This window comes from Salvelinus sp. IW2-2015, linkage group LG20, assembly GCF_002910315.2.
Source record: "Salvelinus sp. IW2-2015 linkage group LG20, ASM291031v2, whole genome shotgun sequence".
In the NCBI taxonomy this organism is placed as follows: Eukaryota; Metazoa; Chordata; class Actinopteri; order Salmoniformes; family Salmonidae; genus Salvelinus; species Salvelinus sp. IW2-2015.
In genome coordinates this window covers 49,906,135-49,927,467 of record NC_036860.1, presented here as the reverse complement: position 1 = coordinate 49,927,467, position 21,333 = coordinate 49,906,135, and the positions used below count along the sequence as shown (strand labels likewise).

Here is a 21,333-nt window from a genome sequence, read left to right as displayed (position 1 = left end):
GTAACTCTGATCCATAGGCTCATGATTACTGCATCCAATAGCTGTAGGATTAACAAACACATTTAAGCCCAATATTTGGCAATCATCAAAATAACAATCACAGTTTAATTTATAGTCCTAATACATCCACTATATATTTCTTACCAAATTATGTAGATTGTGTTGATAATATGCAATGTATGTGTTTTTATTAAGGTTATTCTGTGGCAGTTCATAAATTCTCCCAGACACTCAACGTGTTCCAGTTCGACTTCATTGGTGATTCCCTGACAGATGACGAGATTAATATTGGTAAGTTCATATAGGGATGTGATGTCACACAAACACTTACCTCATTGGTCAGCCTAAGACCATATGGGAATAATGTCGTGGTGTGGGGTGGAAAGCATGCAATACATTACCTTGTATGCAGTAAAAATCACATTATTGTGGGAGCACCTCCTTGAAGAGTATGAATTAGGTTGCTTGAGATGGTGTGAATCCGAAGCAACCTGCATACACATTGTTTGAAGGACATTGTACAAGGGTTGGGTCTAATCCTGAATGCTGATTGGTTAAAAATGTATTCCACAAATTGCCACCGGCTAAATCTTTGACATTAAAATGTCTATTAACTCTGTTCCATCTGACTACACAATCCACTGTCTCATCATCCCAGTCAAACTTATAAACTTGATATCCACTATAAAAAGCATGTAGACATTATCTCACATTTCTTTAAGGCTAACATTTTAGTTTTCAACAGCAGAGATTTGTATGAACCTTGCTGTCTGTCTCACTGACATTTGCAACATTGTTTTCAGTATTCAAATTCGATCTCCTGCTGTCTCGTAGAAATGAACGTGTCGGGACAGACTGCCAGGCAGGCAGCGTTTTTCAGCCAGTCAAAATCATGATTCAGCTGGCATTGTTATGGAGATAGATATATATATATATATTTATATATATATATATATTTATATATATATATATATAATCACACAGTTGAAGTCGGAAGTTTACATACACCTTAGCCAAAAACATTCTTAAGTCAGTTAGGATCACTTTATTTAAAAAATGTGAAATGTCAGAGTAATAGTAGCAAGAATGATTTATTTTAGCTTTTATTCATTTCATTACATTCCCAGTGTGTCAGAAGTTTACATACACTCAGTTAGTATTTGGTAGCATTGCCTTTAAATTGTAGCCTTCCACAAGCTTCCCACAATAATTTGGGTGAATTTTGGCTCATTCCTCCTGACAGAACTGGTGTAACGGAGTCAGGTTTGTAGCCCTCCTTGCTCGCACACGCTTTTTCAGTTCTGCCCACAAATGTTCTATAGGATTGAGGTCAGGGCTTTGTGATGGCCACTCCAATACCTTGACTTTGTTGTCCCTAAGACATTTTTCCACAACTTTGGAAGTATGCTTGGGGTCATTGTCCATTTGGAAGACCCATTTGCGACCAAGCTTTAACTTCCTGACTGATGTCTTGAGATGTTGCTTCAATAATCCACATTAATTTTCCACCTCATGATGCCATCTATTTTGAAGTGCACCAGTCCTCCTGCAGCAAATCACCCCCACAACATGATGCAGCCACCCCGTGCTTCACAGTTGGGATGGTGTTCTTCTGCTTTCAAGCCTACCCCTTTTTCCTCCATACATAACGATGGTCATTAGGCCAAACAGTTCTATTTTTGTTTCATCAGACCAGAGGACATTTCTCCAAAAAGTACGATCTTTGTCCCCATGTGCAGTTGCAAACCGTAGTCTGGCTTTTTTATGACGCTTTTGGAGCATTGGCTTCTTCCTTGCTGAGTGGCCTTTCAGGTTATGTCGATATAGGACTCGTTTTACTGTGGATATAGATACTTTTGTACCTGTTTCCTCCAGCATCTTCACAAGGTCCTTTGCTGTTAGCTTTTAGCACAAGTACGTTCATCTCCAGGAGACAGAATGCATCTCCTTCCTGAGCAGTATGACGGCTACGTGGTCCCATGGTGTTAATACTTGCGTACTATTGTTTGCACAGATGAACGTGGTACCTTCAGGCGTTTGGAAATTGCTCCCAAGGATGAACCAGACTTTTGTTTTTTGACGTCTTGGATAATTTCTTTTGATTTTCCCATGATGTCAAGCTGAGGCACTGAGTTTGAAGGTAGGCCTTGAAATACATCCACAGGTACACCTCCAATTGACTCAAATGATGTCAATTCGCCTATCAGAAGCTTCTAAAGCCATGACATAATTTTCTGGAATTTTCCAAGCTGTTTAAAGGCACAGACAACTTAGTGTATGTAAACTTCTAACCCACTGGAATTGTGATACAGTTAATTATAAGTGAAATAATCTGTCTGTAAACAGTTGTTGGAAAAATGACTTGTGTCATGCACAAAGTAGATGTCCTAACCGACTTGCCAAAACTATAGTTTTAACAAGAAATTTGTATGTATGCACACACACACACATAGATAGATACACACACATACACATAGATAGATATCTATCTATATACATCTATCAATTGAAAGAAGGTAACACTAAACGCAGCTAATTTGCGGTCTTTCCTTCTGTTTGACGTGATTGTGTTACTGTAGCTGTGATGTTGGCTAGCTCCTCTGAACGTCCTGACGAGTGAGCACATTTTCTATGCCAGGCGAAGTCGCCCCTCATCAGCTTATTTTTTAATTTAATTTTAATTGAACCTTTATTTAACTAGGCAATTCAGTTAAGGACAAATTCTTATTTACAATGACGGCCTACCTCGGTCAAACCCTAACCCGGATGATGCTGGGCCAATTGGGCACCGCTCTATGGTACTCCCAATCACGACTGTTTGTGATACAGCCTGGAATCGAACCAGGGTCTGTAGTGACTCCTCTAGCACTGAGATGAAGTTCCTTAGGGCTCCCAAGTGGCGCAGCGATCTAACGGGTTATCAACATGTTGTTATGGATGTATCAAAATAAATGTTACTAGAATGTTGCCAGTCAGTATGGCAATGGAACATTTAGATCGACTGGGTCGGCCCTTGACATCGTCTCGGGCCTAACAACACCCCTGCCAATATATCCTCTAAACACTGGCTGCTCTGGCATTATCACTTAAATAGACCAACATAGCTGCTGTATGTCAAAGCTGTGTGCTGGAAAACCTTGGTGGGTGAAGTAGGCCTTGTGATGCTCATGTATATGTCCTTTTTCGACTTCAGACCTGCCTACTTCTCACTTAAAATACAGTCGTGGTTTTGAATGACACAAATATACATTTTCAGTCTGCTGCCTCAGTTTGTATGATGGCAATTTGCATATACTCCAGAATGTTATGAAGAGTGATCAGATGAATTGCAAAGTCCCTCTTTGCCATGCAAATTAACTGGATCCACAGAAAACATTTCCACTGCATTTCAGCCCTGCCACAAAAGAACCAGCTGACATGTCAGTGATTCTCTCGTTAAAACTTCTTGTCACTACAGGGGGTGCTGTTTCAACTTCGACATTTTGCGTCTCCAAATTAAACTGCCTCGTACTCAATTCTTGCTCGTACAATATGCATATTATTATTACTATTGGATAGAAAACAATCTCTAGTTTCTAAAACCGTTTGAATTATGTCTGTGGGTGAACCAGAACTCTTTCTACAGCGAAAATCATGACAGGACATGCGATGGTCAGAAAAATAGTCTCTGTTCTCAGATCAGTTTAAAGCTCTGTGTGCCCTATGGATCGAAATGAACTGCACCCGCCTTCCCCTGGATGTCAGTAACCAATGAGAAGTGGAATGGTGTTTCTACGTATTTCTCAGAGCTTATAAAAGGGAAAGGAACGAGGTGCGCTCTCTTTTCGACTTCCGCCATTACGCAACGCAAGACCTCAGGATAGCATTTTGAAACGCTCAGTTATCGGCCTTAGATATGTCCGTCTGTAATTTAATTCGTTATAGGTGTTAGAAACATCATAACGAAGTTATTTGAAACCGATTTATATCAGTTTATGCGAGTATATTGCTATTTTCTGAATTTTCGTAGTATTGCGTTTGAGGATTTGGACATGTGTGTGCCACGTAGCTAATGTTAGCTGCTAGTTCCGAAGTTGAAGTGGACGTTTTACAACAAAGCAACGATTKTTTTGGACAAAAGGACACCTTGCCCAAGATTCTGATGGAAGCTCGTCCAAAAGTAAGAYCTATTTATGATTTTATTCCGTATTTATGTGGAAAAATGTAAACYCATTTTTCGGCCAWTATTGCGGCACTAGTCTGGCTGTAACGCACACTGTATGTCTAGTAACGTTAATTTTAAAAATCTAAATCAGCGGTTGCATTAATAACCAATGCATCTTTCATTAGCTGTCCAACCTGTATTTTTTTAGTCAATCTAATCGATAAATAATCGTAAACTTAGGTGCCCTTCCAAGATGGCGCCGGCCAGAATGCATGCCATGTTTTGACTGATTACATAGCATAACCACGATTTGTGATGCTAAATATGCACATTTTTGAACAATCTCTATATGCATTGTGTAATATGATGTTACAGGACTGTCATCTGAAGAATTCTGAGAAGGTTAGTGAAAAAATTTATATATTTTGGTGGTGATAACGTTATCGCGCTTTTTCCTTGAATCAATGCTGGGGTGATGTTAGCTCATGTGGTATGCTAATATAACGATATATTGTGTTTTCGCTGTAAAACACTTAGAAAATCTGAAATATTGTCTGGATTCACAAGATGTTGGGCTTTCATTTGCTGTACGCTGTGTATTTTTCAGAAATGTTTTAAGATGAGTAATTAGGTAATACACGTTGCTCTCTGTAGTTATTCTAGTCGCTTTGGGTGAGTTTTGTGATAGTGGCTGCAATGGTAAACTGTGATTTATACCTGAAAAATGCACATTTTTCTAAAAAAAACATATGCTATACCATAAATATGTTATCAGACTGTCATCTTATGAAGTTGTTTCTTGGTTAGTGGCTATATATATCTTTATTTAGTCGAATTAGTGATAGCTACTGATGGAGTAAAAAACTGGTGGAGTAAAAAAAGTGGTGACTGGAAGCTTCAAAAGGAGGGTGGAGCTTGGAATCATTGTTCTTCCTCTGTCAAACATGGTTACCTAAATTCAAAAGGCACTCGCACATCTGAGCAATCTTTTTTGCAGGTGCATGGCAACAGTTGAACAAGATTAAGGAAAAAGGAAACCGCACACTGCTCTTGATAGTATCACTGATATTTAATAAGCTTACGTATCGAGACAACTCAGTAATGAACGGTTCTATAGAAAACTGGAGTGTTGATCCCACACAGGTGTTCCAAAGGGATATATGCTCTAATCTGGAGCAAGCTCTATTAAACCACCTTATCTCAACCTGAATATGAATATCTTTGCTGCAAATGTGCCACACGTCCATGCCTGTACATTTTACCGAAATTACACAAACCTAAAACACAACAAGGCAATTATCCAGGCAGACCAGTGGTTGCAGGAATAGGCTCAATGCTAGAGCCATTGTCGAACTTTGTAGACTCTTTTATTAAAACTCATGTGCAAGCGTATGTAGAGTATAGAGTATAGACTATAGAGTCTTATGTAAAAGACTCTATAGACTTCATAAACAAGATCTCCTCAATAACGGGTTTAAAAGAAGACTGTATTTTGGTCACATTAGATGTCGAGAGTCTATATACCAGCATTCCCCATGTGGGGGGGCTGGCAGCACTAGGACACTATTTGGGAGACAGAGATACTAATGAATATCCACCAACAAACTTGATTCTAGAGCTGGCTGAATATGTTTTGACGTATAACTATTTTAGGTTTGATGATGAATACTACCTCCAAACGAATGGAACATCGATGGGCTCCACATTCGCTCCGAGCTATGCTAACCTTTATGTGGGTCTTTTTGAAGAACGTTTTGTTAATGAAAACGAAAATTCATTTTTGAATAAAGTCCTGAAGTGGTATCGATTTAAATTGACGACATTTTTTGCATATGGGAATGAACTGAAAAAGAGCTGTCAGATTTTATGGAACAACTCATTGACATTGACCCCAATCTCAAATTCACCATTGACTGGGGCACTCAATGTGTTCATTGCCTCGATATGTGGATTGAGAAATCAAATGGAACCCTGTTTACAACTCTGTATAGAAAATAAACGGACAGAAATACTCTATTACAGGGGGACAGCTTCCATCCTGAGCCATTAAAAAGAGGACTTCCAAGAAGCCAATTTTTCAGACTGTGCCGTATATGCCACTCCACAGAGGATTATCTAGAAAAAGCAGCGGAGGTGCGCATGAGGTTTCTAAGAAGAGGCTATTTGCCACAATGTGTGGATGAAGCTCTTAATTTGGCATTAGGAAAAAACACGAGATGAACTGTTACAAAAAAGACTGGCTAAAGAACACTCCGTAATGTTCACAACCACATATACTTTGAATTCGTGAAAAGTGGGAGGTGTGGTCAAACACTGGCATATTTTATCATCGGACCCAGCTTTGCCGGCTGAATTTAAAAACCCACCGCTTATTGTGTATAGGAGAGGTCGCAATTTACGCGATAAATTGGTTCATGCCAACTGCCAGCCACATAAGAAAATCAGCCAGGCTCTTTTACGCCCTCTACCAAATGGTAGCTATAAATGCAGAGGATGCGCACAGTGCAACAATATGATGAAGTGTGAATATTTCTGCCACCCACACACAGGATAACGGTTCCAAATAAATGACATTATTACGTGTTCCACCACCCATGTTATTTACATTATTAAATGTCCATGTGGGCTCTGCTATGTCGGTAAAACCTCCCGCTCTCTCAAATCAGGAGAAACGACAGGGATTATCCAGTCGCAGTACATTTTAATGACCTAAAGCATGCCATTTCTACCTTTTTTTTTGTTTATTTTAGTGGCATAGAGAAAGTTAAGATATCAGACAGGGGAGGTGATATTACTAATACTCTGAGTAAAAGAGAATGTTTTGGGATTTTCACCCTCCAGACATTATTTCCTAAAGGACTTAATGATGAAATGCCTATGTATGTTATGTTGTGAATTTGAACATGAATTATGTGCTTGTTTAAGATTACTCTGTTTTTTGTACGATGTACCCAATGATTTAATGAAACCTTGCTATGTCCTCATTGTGGTTTTACAGACGTGTTTAATACGTCTTATTTATACAGGTTTGTAATATTTATGAAATGCATATTGTTATATTTGGTAGCACTTATTTGTTTTTCCTTTGCCTCAACCCCTTTCAATGTGTGGAACGGATGTGGGTGGGGCTAGGTCTACATAAGGGTGCTAATTTCAGAAAATTCACAAAAGCTCCGAAGGCCGTGAGGCCGATACGTAAACATGGTTACCTGCAAGGAAGCATGTGCCGTCATCATTGCTTTGCACAAAAAGGGCATCACAGGCACGGATATTGCTGCCAGTAATATTGCACCTAAATCAACCATTTATCGGATCATCAAGAACTTCAATGAGAGTGGTTCAACTGTTGTGAAGAAGGCTTCAGGGTGCCCAAGAAAGTCCAGCAAGTGCCAGGACCGTCTCCTAAAGTTGGTTCAGCTGCGGGATCGGGGCACCACCAGTACAGAGCTTGCTCAGGAATGGCAGCAGGCAGGTGTGAGTGCATCTGCATGCACAGTAAGGCGAAGACTTTTGGAGGATGGCCTGGTGTCAATAAGGGCAGCAAAGAAGCCACTTCTCTCCAGGAAAAACATCAGGGACAGACTGATATTCTGCAAAAGGTACAGGGATTGGACTGCTGAGGACTGGGGTAAAGTAATTTTCTCTGAATCTCCTTTCCGATTTGTATGGGGCATCCGGAAAAAAGCTTGTCCGGGGAAGACAAGGTGAGCGCTACCATCAGTCCTGTGTCATGCCAACAGTAAAGCATCCTGAGACCATTCATGTGTGGGGTTGCTTCTCAGCCAAGGGAGTGGGCTCACTCACAATTTTGCCTAAGAACACAGCCATGAATAAAGAATGGTACCGACACATCCTCTGAGAGCAACTTCTCCCAACCATCCAGGAACAGTTTGGTGACGAACAATGCCTTTTCCAGCATGATGGAGCACCTTGCCATAAGGAAAAAGTGGCTCGGGGAACAAAACATCGATATTTTGCATCCATGGCCAGGAAACTCCCCAGACCTTAATCCCATTGAGAACTTGTGGTCAATCCTCAAGAGGCGGTTGGACAAACAAAAACCCACAAATTCTGACAAACTCCAAGCATTGACTATGCAAGAATGGGCTGCCATCAGTCAGGATGTGGCCCAGAAGTTAATTGACAGCATGCTAGTGTGGATTGCAGAGGTCTTGAAAAAGAAGGGTCAACACTGCAAATATTGACTCTTTGCATCAACTTCATGTAATTGTCAATAAAAGCCTTTGACACTTATGAAATGCTTGTAATTATACTTCAGTATTCCATAGTAACATCTGACAAAAATATCTAAAGACACTGAGGCAGCAGACTTTGAACATTTATATTTGTGTCATTCTCAAAACTTTTGGCCACGACTGTATATGGTTTTTGAGTTTAATCTGTATATGGCTGTAGTCCGCCTAGTTACTTTACCCCCTAGCATTGAGTCTGTGTAGCAACAGATGTATTGATATTTCTCAATGTTTCAGTGTAATTTACTTCATGGAATTAGGATGTGAAACATATTTTCATGTTGTGGCACACAATCTTATGCTATCCTGTATTGATTTCACATCCTCCCCTGTACAGTGCCATGAGCTTCATTTTTGCCCAATTATCTCACTAAACATGGATAACATATTTATTTTTGTCCACAGCGGAATCTTTCCAAGAGTTTGCTGGTCTCCTACAGGAAGTGGAGGATGACCGGATGATGCTGGTGGGTTATCAGCAGCACTTCTTTTAGAACCAGAGGTGGAAATAAGAGAAACCCCATCTGGAACTGGCTTCCTGTGCCCAGTTTTTCAAAAGATATCTCACCGGATTCTGACAATCGGTTAGGATTAAATGTTAGAATTGGGATTTTCAAGACTGAAAAATGAGATTCTTATCCTCCATATAGGGATAAGAATTTGGTAATCCAATCTGACCTTTTAATCAGGACTATGTCGTTTTTTGCATTTTTCATAACTCAAAGGTAGTGATTAGGATTATTTTGATGCTGAAAATAAGGATTATCTTGATCCCACTGAAAGGGTGGATTTAAAAAGTTGAATGGCACTACAACCAAGAAATGTCAAGGTATCTAAAGGTTTAAAGAACTTTCTTACATCTGAAAACCAAAGGTTCATGATGTTGAATTGACCACAGTATACAGTACCAGTCAAAAGTTTGGACACCTACTCATTCAAGGGTTTTTCTTTGTTTACTATTTTCTACATTGTAGAATAATAGGGAAGACATCAACACTATGAAATAACCCATATGGAATCATGTAGTAACCAAAAATGGTGTTAAACAAATCAAAATATATTTGAGATTCTTGAAAGTAGTAGCCATCCTTTGCCTTGATGACAGAGTTGCACATTCTTGGCATTCTCTCAACTAGCTTTACCTGGAATGTTTTTCCAATAGTTTTGAAGGAGTTCCCACATGCTGAACACGAGACAGCTTTTCCTTCACTCTGCAGTCCAACTCATCCCAAACCATCTCAATTGAGTTGAGGTCGGGTGATTGTGGAGGCCAGGTCATAAGATGCATCACTCCATCACTCTCCTTCTTGGTCAAATAGCCCTTACACAGCCTGGAGGTGTGTTGTCATTGTCCTGTTGAAAAACAAATGATAGTCCCACTAAGTGCAAAACAGATGGGATGGCGTATCACTGTAGAATGCTGTGGTAGCCATGCTGGTTAAGTGTGCCTTGAATTCTAATTAAATCACTGACTGTCACCAGCAAAGCACCATCACACCACTACCTCCATGTTTCACGGTGGGAACCACACATGCAGAGATCATCTCTTCACCTACTCCACGTTTCACAAAGACACTGGTTGGAACCAAAAATCTCAAATTGGGATTCATCAGACCAAAGCACAGATTTCCTCCGGTCTAATGTCCATTGCTCAAGTTTCTTGGCCCAAGCAAGTCTCTTCTTCTTATTGGTGTCATTTAGTAGTGGTTTCTTTGCAGCAATTCGACCATGAAGGCCTGACTCACACAGTCTCCTCTGAACAGTTGATGTTGAGATGTCTGTTACATGAACTCTGAAGTATTTATTTGGGTTGCAATCTGAGGTGCAGTTAACTCTAATGAACTTATCTTCTGCAGCAGAGGTAACTCTGGGTCTTCCTTTCCGGTGGCGGTCCTCATGAGAGCCAGTTTCATCATAGCCCTTGATGTTTTCTGCGACTGCACTTGAAGAAACTTTCAAAGTTCTTGATATTTTCTAGATTGACTGACCTTCATGTCTTAAAGTAATGATGGACTGTCGTTTTCTCTTTGCTTATTTGAGCTGTTCTTGCCATAATATGGACTTGGTCTTTTACCAAATAGGTTTATCTTCTGTATACTACCCCTACCTTGTCACAACACAAGTGATTGGCTCAAACACATTGAGAAGGAAAGAAATTCCACAAATGAACTTTTAACAAGGCACACCTGTTGATTGAAATGCGTCCCAGGCGACTACTTCATGAAGCTGGTTGAGAGAATGCCAAGAGAGTGCAAGGCTGTCATCAAGGCAAAGGGTGGCTACTTTGAATAATCTCAAATAAAAAATATATTTTGATTTAACACTTATTTTTTTAGGGGGGTTACTAAATTATTCAATGTGTGTTATTTCATAATTTATGTATTCACTAATAAAGAAAAACCTTTGCATGAGTAGTTGTCCAAACTTTTGACTGGTACTGTCGGTATGTGTGCAGTTATATTGAGAGGTGTCAAATGGATGCATCTACTTATTTATAAGTGATATGCAGGCAGGTTCTATTTTAATCTACAGTGCATTTGGAAAGTATTTGGATTTTACACGTTTTAGAATAAGGCGTTACAGCCTTACTCTAAAATGTATTAAACATAAGTTTCCTCCATCTACACACAATATCCCATAGGGACAAAGCAAAAAAAGATTTATTACAAATAAACATACCTAATGTAAATAAGCATTCAGACCCTTTGCTATGAGACTTTAATTTGAGCTCAGGTGTATCCTGTTTCCATTGAATATTCTTTGTTTCTACAACAGTTATTTTGTTATTTTTTCACGTGCGCTAAATACAGCAGGTGTAGACCTTACAGTGAAATGCTTACCGACAGGCCCTAACCAACAGAACAATTCTTAAGTAAAAAATAGGTATTAGGTGAACAATAAGTAAAGAGAAAAGAAAAAAAACAACAGTGAAATAACAGTAGCAAGGCTATATACAGGTACCACTTAGTCGGGCAAATTGAGGTAGCATGTACATGTAGGTATGGTTTAAGTGACTGTGCATATATGAGAAACAGAGTAGCAGCAGTGTAAAAGAGGGGTTGGGGGAAGGGGGGGGACACAATGCAAATAGTCCAGAAGTACCACAACCTGTCCACTATGGAAAGGTGTAGGACTTTTCAAAGCACTGAAAATCTGGATTCTGTGATCCTGATATCTCAATCAGAATGATCCTGTCCGATTTGTATTTATTTTTTCTTAATAAAAAAAAACGTTTCTTAAATTACTTAACGGACAAATTGATCTGATCCTGGATTGCAAAAAAGAGGATTACAGAATCTGGATCATTCTGATCCAGATTAAAAAGTAGTGAAGATCTGGGCCCTGGAGTGAACTCTAGTCTTTGGCTTTGTGCTATTGAAGTCATTATGTCGTAACACTGCATTATCAGCGTGCAGTGAAAAGCAGCAGATCCTGTTATACTGGGCTTTCTGGATGCTTTACGGATTTTTAAAAAACACAGCTACTCTATAATTACAGCTGATGCTCTTTTTGAGGGGAAGAAGAGCAACACCTGCTGGAGTGCAAGAGATCTCGCTGTTTATTTGTTTGATTTCTAGGCTTATACGTGCTGGTTTCCCCTTTTCACACATTCTTATCATAACTCATCTTGTGTGTTTAATGTAATGCATGTGTCAGTGTTTTGTGTCAGTGTAGTGTATGTGTGTGTACAGTGCATTCGGAAAGTATTAAGACCCCCCTTCCCTATTTCTACATTTTGTTACGTTACAGCCTTATTCTAAAATGGATTAAATGAAAAAAATAACTCTTCAATCTACACACAATACCCCATAATGACAAAGCGAAAACAGTTTTAGACAGTTTGCCAATTGTGGTAGAGAGCGGTGCATTTGCCATGCAAAGTGATAATACAGCCAATCAAGATGCTCTCGATGTTGCAGCTGTAGAACTTTTTGAGAATCCGAGGGCCCATCCCAAATCTTTTCAGCCAGAACATACAGTGCCCTCCGTAATTATTGGGACAGTGAAGCATTTTTTTTTATTATTTTGGCTCTGTACTCCTGCACTTTATTATTTGAAATGATGCAATGACTATGATGTTAAAGTGTGGATGGTCAGCTTTTAATTTGAGTTATTCTCATCCATATCGGGTGAACCGTTTAGAAATTACAGCACTTTTTGTACATAGTTCTCCCCCATTTTAAGGGACCAAAAGTAATGGGACAAATTCACTTATGTGTAATAAAATGTTCAAAAGGTTAGTATTTGGTTCCATATTCCTAGCACGCAATGATTACATCAAGCTTATGACTCTACAAACTTGTTGGATGTGTCTTTAGCTATGCCGGATTAAGTGATATGACATGCTATTCTATAAAATCATTTCTCTGTAATTAATATTACCTGATTAAGCTAATCAGGTAGATAATTAATTAGAAAGTCGGTGCACCACAAAATAATGTTTATAGAGCTGTTATCTTCCGAATAAACTCTTAAAGACCTAGTAATCTTTTACATCAATATCAGTCAATATTTAATCGTCACCTTGTTTAGTCTCATCTGAAAGTGGTAAATTCTTGGTTATCTTGATGAACCCTGGCTAACAAGTTGAATCAGCAATACAAAATTTGGTTTAATTATTAATTTACTAAATACCTAACTAATCACACAGAATTACATATACACCGAATGGATCATAAATTGATTACAAATTATGTCATAAAGAAAACGTCCCTGGTGGACAGAGCCGACATGACGGCTGATTACACAAAGGAAAGGGGGTTGGGTTTGAGTGAAAGAGCAGGAAGACTGAGTAACAAAGGGAGAAGCTATGCATTCGTAAATACAGTATCTTATGCATTCTAAATTACCGATCATTTGAAAAGGAGAATGCAATAAATATTTACTCTGAGCTGCGCTCCGGTAGATTGGTCGTAGATCGTAGGCCGGTTGTCCAGCATGGATCTCTGGTCCTCTGAACACTGTCTAGTGGTGAACTGGAGCGTGGTAGAATGGATACTCAGTCCGTCCTCTCCTACCCACGTTTACAGCTGCGGATGCTAATGCAACGGCGTTGAGGTATCACTTCTTTAGTGAATAAGAGTTCAAAGTTCATACCAAGTTGCCATGCTATATGCTCATGCTATATTCTGGCTGGTATAGTCGAAATTCATCCTTCCTGCATGTAGGTCGTCACCTTCACATTGAAATTCGATGCTAAGTTCATTAGGTTCTCTAAGGTTGGCTTAGTTTTGTAGGTGGTCTTTGTCCTTTCAACGTGGGGACCTCAAGTCCACACGTCCTTGGAACAGCTTATTATCTGAGCCCTTTTAACGTAGGACTGTCGCCCTAACGTCCTCGGAACAGAAAGTTAAATGTTTGTCAAGGGCTCTATATAGGAGGGGAGAGAATTGCGTGTTTCATAGTTTATAACCAATGTCTGTTCTCATGGGCAGGGCCACTGACTTGAGCATAGTTTACTCTGACAAACCCTTCTCTCATTAAGAAGCTAAATTACATTTAATCTTTTCACAAATAGTTTAATATTTAAACATTTAAATTGCACAACAATTCCATGTGAATCTGATAACTATAGTGTGTAGACTTTCCAAGATACATTTTATGTCGTCCTATCATCAGTAATACTGTCTCAGACGCCAACTGATTTGGCATCATATTCATTTAGTACCAACGCATATTTTCAGCTGGTTGGATTACCGAAATATGGTTCCTTTCCCCCCCACCTTTTGATGTTCCTAGACTCTATGTTTAACAAAGGCTTTTCAAGAGTCCTTCTGTAGAGTCAAGAGAGGAAAGGGATAAAGGTATTTATGGGGGGGTCATAAACCTCAGGCCAACCCACAGGCCAACGTCATGACAGATGCATTTGCTGTTTGTTTTGGTTGTGTTTCAGATTATTTTGTGACCAATATAAATACATGCTAAATAATGTATTGTGTTATATTTAGTCAATTTTATTGTAAATTACAATATGTTTCTAAATACTTCAGTATTAATATGCATGCTACCATGATTACGGATAGTCCTGAATCTATCGTGAATGTTGAGTGAGATCGCTAGACGCACAAATATCATACCCCTCTTATTGTAAAGGTGAGGGGTTAGCCTGTCTTGGGTATGATATTTGTGCGTCTAACTTTTTCACTCATCATTCACGATACATTCAGGACTATCCGTAATCATGGTAGAATCCACATTAATGTAGAAGTGTTTTATTTACAGTAAAAGTGACTCCAAAATGACACTACATTATTTACCATTTTAATTTTATTGGGAACAAAATAATCTGAAACGCAAACAGCAAATGCATCCAACAAGTTTGCTGGTGTAATCATTGCATGCTAGGAATATGGGACCGAATACTAAACGTTCCACAACTTTAATACACAAGTGAATTTGTTCCAATATTTTTGGTGCCCTGAAATGTCTAAACGGTTCTCCGATATGGATGGAAATACCCTCAAATTAAAGCTGACAGTCTGCACTTTAACCTCCATAGTCATTGTTTGATTTCAAATACAAACTTTTGGAGTATAGAGCTGAAAGAAGAAAGCAATGTATCACTTTCCCAATAATTACGGACGGCACTAAATACGTCATGCAATGTTAAATTTTTTACATTTGTTTTTCCTGGTTCAGGTTCAGAATGCTTGTGATCTGCTTATCAAGCCGCTGGAGAAGTTTCGCAAGGAGCAAATAGGAGTGACAAAAGTGAGTTCATATAGAGCTTTTTATTCATTTATTTAGGTTGATGGATACTTCACTATGTACATTTTACAATTATGGGTTATTGGATTGTTGAGTATACTCACTTTCTATTAGACATTCATGAGCTGAAGCAGCAGTCTTTCCTTCTAACAAGTGTGTGCACTTGATGGGAGAAAAGAGGATCTAAGTTTTGGCAGTACATATAAACCACTCATGTGTTGCTGAGATGGCACCCTCCTCCAGATTTGCTTGCTGTGAAAATTTAGCGGGAAGCTCACCATGACACCAACCTTATTCAGCAAGGCATTCAGTCAAACTAAATGTATCTCTTTAGTATACTTACCCAGTGCCCCCATAAACTGCCCCAGTTGATCAACGTTAAACTTTTTTACCATTGCAAAGACTATTCAAATGTAGTAGTTCTATGATTGCTTATGCTGCAATGCAGGTTGACTGAATTGCGCCTTTAGATTGTGACTAAGTCAGATGGGGTGTAGTAACACCGCTAGTATTGTACTGCACACTATACATGTGGAAAGTTCAGTGGAAAATGTATAATCGCTAAGCCAAAGCTAAATAAATCAACTGCGTTTTTGAAAGCTGCCTATGGAAAACTGGAGCTGCTTAGTGGTTCTGGACTGGATATCCATTTTTTACATACCCTTGGTCTGTTGACCTACTTTTGACAACAATTGATTTGAGATCTATCTAGCACATATTCTATTAGGCTCAGTGTTTGTACTAAAAACATGGAATTTGCTTTCAAAAAGTGTTAGCTTCTCTTTCTCCAACTCACCCTTTGTGTGCCTCTGTCCTCTCTGCCAAGGCAGCTGTGTCTGAGTCCAAAATGGGTTGTGGACTGGAGTTCTTTGGCGTCTGTAATCAACTACAGATGACCTCAGCTGAGACATGATCTTAAACAAATGCTAGGCCTTCCAAATGTGTTGGTAGGACTATGTACACCAGTGTTCCCCCACTCTGTCCTGGGTGACCTCCCAGACAGTCCACAGTTTTGTTATAGCCCTGCACTAACACACCTGATTCTTGTAATAACCAAGCCCTTGAGTAGTTGAATCAGATGTGCAAGGCTAGAACAAAAATGTGGACTGTTTTGTGGTCCCCCAGGAGGGGGTTGGGGAAACTCTGATCTCGACAGATCAAGGCCAGTTATGGCTGTGTGGAGCAACATGTGCATGTACAAACTGTTGTGATTAAGATCTTGCTATTATTCTTCTTGACTCATGATGAAGTCTCACGCTGAAAAAAAGTTTTGTTGAATTATGGTGTAATTGAATAAACATCCTTCTTTTAGGAAAGAAGGAAGAAGTTTGAGAAAGAGAGCGAAAAATATTACTCTCAGTTAGATAAACATCTGAATTTGTCTGCGAAGAAGAAGGAAACTCAGCTGCAAGAGGTTGGTGGAAATCCCTCAACATAGGCTTCCTGTAAAGAGTTCAATGGAATTTTTTTACAAAGTTTTGTTTGTAAAATGACTTTATTGTATTATAATGCTCCCTAATTGGATAACTCAACTAGCTCAATAGCTTAAAGATGAGCTAATAACACTTATGAAGACTAATTGGAAATAAGCTGCTTTTGTAATCACCATTTGATTCCTCCACAGGCTGATGAGCTGCTGGACAAAGAGAGGCTGAACTTCTATGAGTCGTCAGTGGAGTATGTGTACCAGATCCAGCAGGTGCAGGACCGAAAGAAGTTTGATGTGGTGGAGCCTGTAAGTTTTTTCTTGTCTCCCACACTTCCTGTTTACGCCTCCCTGTGTTGCTGCATGGCTATCCATACACACACACACACACACAAGGCTGTAGATGCTGCCTGTGTAACCTATTATATGATACGGCCACAGTGGATCAATAGCCCTCATCCTGAACTAACTATAGTTACCTCTGAACACCTGCACATTAAGGAACGCAAGTCTAGCATGGCACTAGGAAACAATTACTCACAATTGCATTGATTTCTCATTGCACCCAAATGAGTAGAAATAGGTTAGTGTTAGAGTACATTATGAGTGAGTGTTAAGAACAGCCTTTGAACAGCTGTGAGAGCCTAGAAATTTGGTACTCAAGGCAGGTATGGAGGTGAACTCTTACACTTCACTTTATTAAGTATTATGAAATACATTTGCCCATTAGAAGAATATAGTGACAGGACCATTTTCTGAATGATTATCAATATACTAATAATGATATGTATGTTGCGTTTTCAATGGACAGGTGCTGGCATTTCTTCACAGTATCCTAACACTCAACAACCTGACGGTGGAGATGACTCAGGACTTCATGCCCTATAAGCAGGAGCTGCAGCTCAGCTTGCAGAATGTGAGTAGCTACCGATGGTAATGAGACTCAATGATGATGCCTAATGATGGTGGTAATGGTAGTGACGGGTCTGGTTAGGACTTCAGGAAGCTGTAATGGGGCTTTCTTATAACCATCCAACATGGACTGTTTTGCTGTGATCTGCAGACGCGGAACCACTTTGAGAGCACTCGTGAGGAGATGGAGGAGCTGATGAAGAGAATGAAGCATCCAACCCAGATCGGCAAAATGCACGGCCAGCCAACCATCGAGGGCTACCTGTACTCTCAGGAGAAGTGTAAGTATTCATGTTACAGTTTGTTCGTAAACCTGCTGTCTTCCCACGAAGTGAGTGCCCTTTGATATTTTAAGTAGAAATTGTGCACCAATATTGAATTTTAAAAGCATGTTATATTAAATTAAGTGCTCTTTAATATACCACATGGAAAATTCAAGCAATCAGTTTTTTATATTAATAAAGGCTTGCTAAAGTGCCAAAATTCAGCATTTTGACATGTCCCTCATCCAACCCTATGTCACTTCTAGAAAGATTTTAACTCACTTAATCCCTAAATTTCTCCAACTTTCACAATCATTGTAAAGACCTAATTATTTTGTTCCTTTGACAAAGCAATTTCTGAATATTATTTATTTTAGGTCGTTAGTGAGACATTTGTCTGTCCCTCATGTTTAAAGTCAACCCTGGTACTTGAACTGAACTCTCGTTTTAATAAGGTGAAACTATTCCATAAAAAAAAAAAAAAAGGAACATTGAACATCTAATCAAATCATAGCGTAAGAGTAGGTGAGCTGGTTCTACACTTTTTGGCCATTTTATGGTGGAAAACTGAGCAGGTTGAGCATAAACACGCCAACCCTGTTACCGATAGACAGGCTAGAATTGATTTATCAAGTTCATGTTTAAAAAAATATGTTTAATTCATTTGCCACTCCATGTTGCACACACTAAGCTTCCATTCCCCCTTTCACAAGGGGATTTATTTATCATTAACCCTGTTACGGTCAACCTATTACTTTATTTGGCTCTGTATAGGCACTTACTGTATAGTATTATTATATTGTGAGATTGGAAAGTAGTTTTTTTTTTAGGTTTAACATGCACTCTTTATGACAATGTTAAAATGAGGTGAAATCAAAAGTGCATTTCAACCAAGTTACACTTCTCAAAAGGCACCTAATTGGTGGAACGAACCTGCTATATTCCTCAACATGTTGTATTGAATGAGCCCTGACATATCCTATCACCCTGTTCTCCCAGGGGCCTTGGGTGTGTCATGGGTGAAGTACTACTGCAAGTATCACAAAGACAGCAAGCTGTTTGTCATGGTCCCTGCTGAACCAAAACCCGCAACCAAACAGGTAGGTCATAAAATTGGTCATAGAATCTTCATTAGACACTTGAACAACTATTTGTTCATCTCTGATATAAGTAAATAGAATTCTTCAAATGCACATGCATATTTGCTCATATAATGAATTTTTTTAATGAATTTTTTAAACTTTCTCCAAAGCTGTAATGTAGAGATTATCTCTCTAGGCCTCTCCACGCTCCTTTTACCCACACACTGTGATTCTTTCTTCCAGGGCCCCACAGAGCTGAAGCTTAAATCCTGCTTCCGCCGAAAGACAGAGTCCATAGACAAGCGCTTCTGCTTTGATATCGAAACTTACGAGAGGTTAGTACAAACAAGCCACTTTGAGACTTCGAGATGAGGTAGACTTCGTATAAGATCATACATGCTTGTGGTATAAACAAGTTTGAGGTGAACAGGTGGTCTACAAGGACGCTGAGTGTGAGTATGTACAGAGTGGATGATAGCCCAAACAATCAGTTGGCAGCAGGTACCTACTTTCTGCTGGAAGTAGATGGCAAACTCTGTGATTTCAGGGGAAGGGAACACCATGAACTCATATTTATACAAGCAAGGCATTATTTACAATATTTACAGCAGAGGGACGCAAGCCGTACACTGACATTTCATTTTATTGTATTTATTATGGATCCCCATTAGCTGCTGCTAAGGCAGCAAAATTTGGCAGTTATACAACTTAAAAAAACATTAATTACAGAATCCACAACACATTGTCAAAATCAAATCAAATGTATTTATATAGCCCTTCTTACATCAGCTGATATATCAAAGTGTTGTACAGAAACCCAGCCTAAAACCCCAAAAAGCAAGCAATGCAGGTGTAGAAGCACGGTGGCTAGGAAAAACTCCCTAGAAAGGCCAAAACCTAGGAAGAAACCTAGAGAGGAACCAGGCTATGAGGGGTGGCCAGTCCTCTTCTGGCTGTGCCAGGTGGAGATTATAACAGAACATGGCCAAGATGTTCAAATGTTCATAAATGACCAGCATGGTCAAATAATAATAATCACAGTAGTTGTCAAGGGTGCAACAAGTCAGCACCTCAGAGGTAAATGTCAGTTGGCTTTTCATAGCCGATCATTAAGAGTATCTCTACCGCTGTCTCTAGAGAGTTGGCCAGGTAGAGAGAGAGGTAGAGAGAGAGGTAGAGAGAGAGGTAGAGAGAGAGGTAGAGAGAGAGGTAAGAGAAGAGGTAGAGAGAGAGGTAGAGAGAGAGGTAGAGAGAGAGGTAGAGAGAGAGGTAGAGAGAGAGGTAGAGAGAGAGAGAGTAGAGAGAGAGAGAGGTAGAGAGAGAGGTAGAGAGAGAGGTAGAGAGAGAGGTAGAGAGAGAGGTAGAGAGAGAGGTAGAGAGAGAGAGTAGAGAGAGAGGTAGAGAGAGAGAGAGAGTAGAGAGAGAGGTAGAGAGAGAGTAGAGAAGAGAGGTAGAGAGGAGGAGAGAGAGGTAGAGAGGTAGAGGTGAGGTAGAGGTAGAGGTAGAGGTAGAGGTAGAGGTAGAGGTAGAGGTAGAGGTAGAGGTAGAGGGAGAGAGAGAGTAGAGGTAGAGAGAGATAGGTAGAGATAGGTAGAGATAGAGATAGGTAGAGGTAGGTAGAGAGAGGTAAGAGGTAGTAAGGTAGGTAGAGGTAGGTAGAGAGAGGTAGAGAGAGGTAGAGAGAGGTAGAGGTAGGTAGAGGTAGGTAGAGAGAGGTAGAGGTAGTGAGAGAGAGGTAGAGGTAGTAGAGAGAGGTAGAGGTAGAGATAGGTAGAGGTAGAGATAGTAGTAGAGTAGAGATAGTAGAGATAGTGAGATAGTAGAGATAGGTAGAGATAGGTAGAGATAGGAGAGGTAGAGATAGGTAGAAGGTAGAGATAGGTAGAGGTAGAGAATGGTAGAGTAGAGATAGGTAGAGGTAGAGATAGGTAGAGGTAGAGATAGGTAGAGGTAGAGATGGTAGAAGGTAGGTAGAGGTAGAGGGTAGGTAGAGGTAGAGGTAGGTAGAGGTAGAGGTAGGTAGAGGTAGGTAGAGGTAGGTAGAGGTAGAGGTAGAGGTAGAGGGAGGTAGAGGGAGGTAGAGGGAGGTAGAGGAGGTAGAGGGAGGTAGAGGGAGGTAGAGGAGTGAGGAGGTGAGGTAGTAGAGGTAGAGGTAGAGATAGTAGAGGTAGAGATAGGTAGAGGTAGAGATAGGTAGAGATAGGTAGAGGTAGAGATAGGTAGAGATAGGTAGAGATAGAGATAGGTAGAGGTAGAGGTAGAGATAGAGGTAGAGTAGAGTAAGATAGGTAAGGTAGAGTAGAGATAGGTAGAGATAGGTAGAGGAGAGATAGGTAGAGATAGGTGAGAGGTAGAGGTAGAGATAGGTAGAGAGGAGAGGTAGAGTAAGGTAGAGGTAGAGATAGGTAGAGGTAGAGGTAGGTAGAGGTAGGTAGAGGTAGGTAGAGGTAGGTAGAGGTAGGTAGAGATAAGGTAGAGATAGGTAGGTAGAGATAGGTAGAGGTAGAGATAGAGATAGGTAGAGATAGAGATAGGTAGAGGTAGG

The 21,333-nt window shown here is 39.8% G+C and overlaps 1 protein-coding gene across 7 annotated transcripts in view; it reads left to right on the top strand.

Moving 5' to 3' along the window:
* The window catches only part of ophn1 (oligophrenin 1), a 58,561-nt gene that overhangs the window by 16,842 nt on the left and 20,386 nt on the right, over window positions 1-21,333 (top strand). For 6 of the 7 annotated variants that reach the window (XR_011481774.1, XR_011481773.1, XM_070449466.1 and 3 more), the window contains exons 2-10: window positions 196-291; window positions 8,803-8,864; window positions 15,037-15,108; window positions 16,418-16,519; window positions 16,730-16,840; window positions 17,343-17,447; window positions 17,595-17,724; window positions 18,706-18,806; window positions 19,032-19,123. Coding sequence is in view for 4 of the 7 variants with exons in the window: in XM_070449466.1 (XP_070305567.1) it covers window positions 196-291; window positions 8,803-8,864; window positions 15,037-15,108; window positions 16,418-16,519; window positions 16,730-16,840; window positions 17,343-17,447; window positions 17,595-17,724; window positions 18,706-18,806; window positions 19,032-19,123 (871 nt within the window). In the remaining 3 variants the exon portion in view is untranslated. The remainder of the gene's footprint in view (window positions 1-195; window positions 292-8,802; window positions 8,865-15,036; window positions 15,109-16,417; window positions 16,520-16,729; window positions 16,841-17,342; window positions 17,448-17,594; window positions 17,725-18,705; window positions 18,807-19,031; window positions 19,124-21,333) is intronic. The other variant, XR_011481775.1, reaches the window with a different exon arrangement.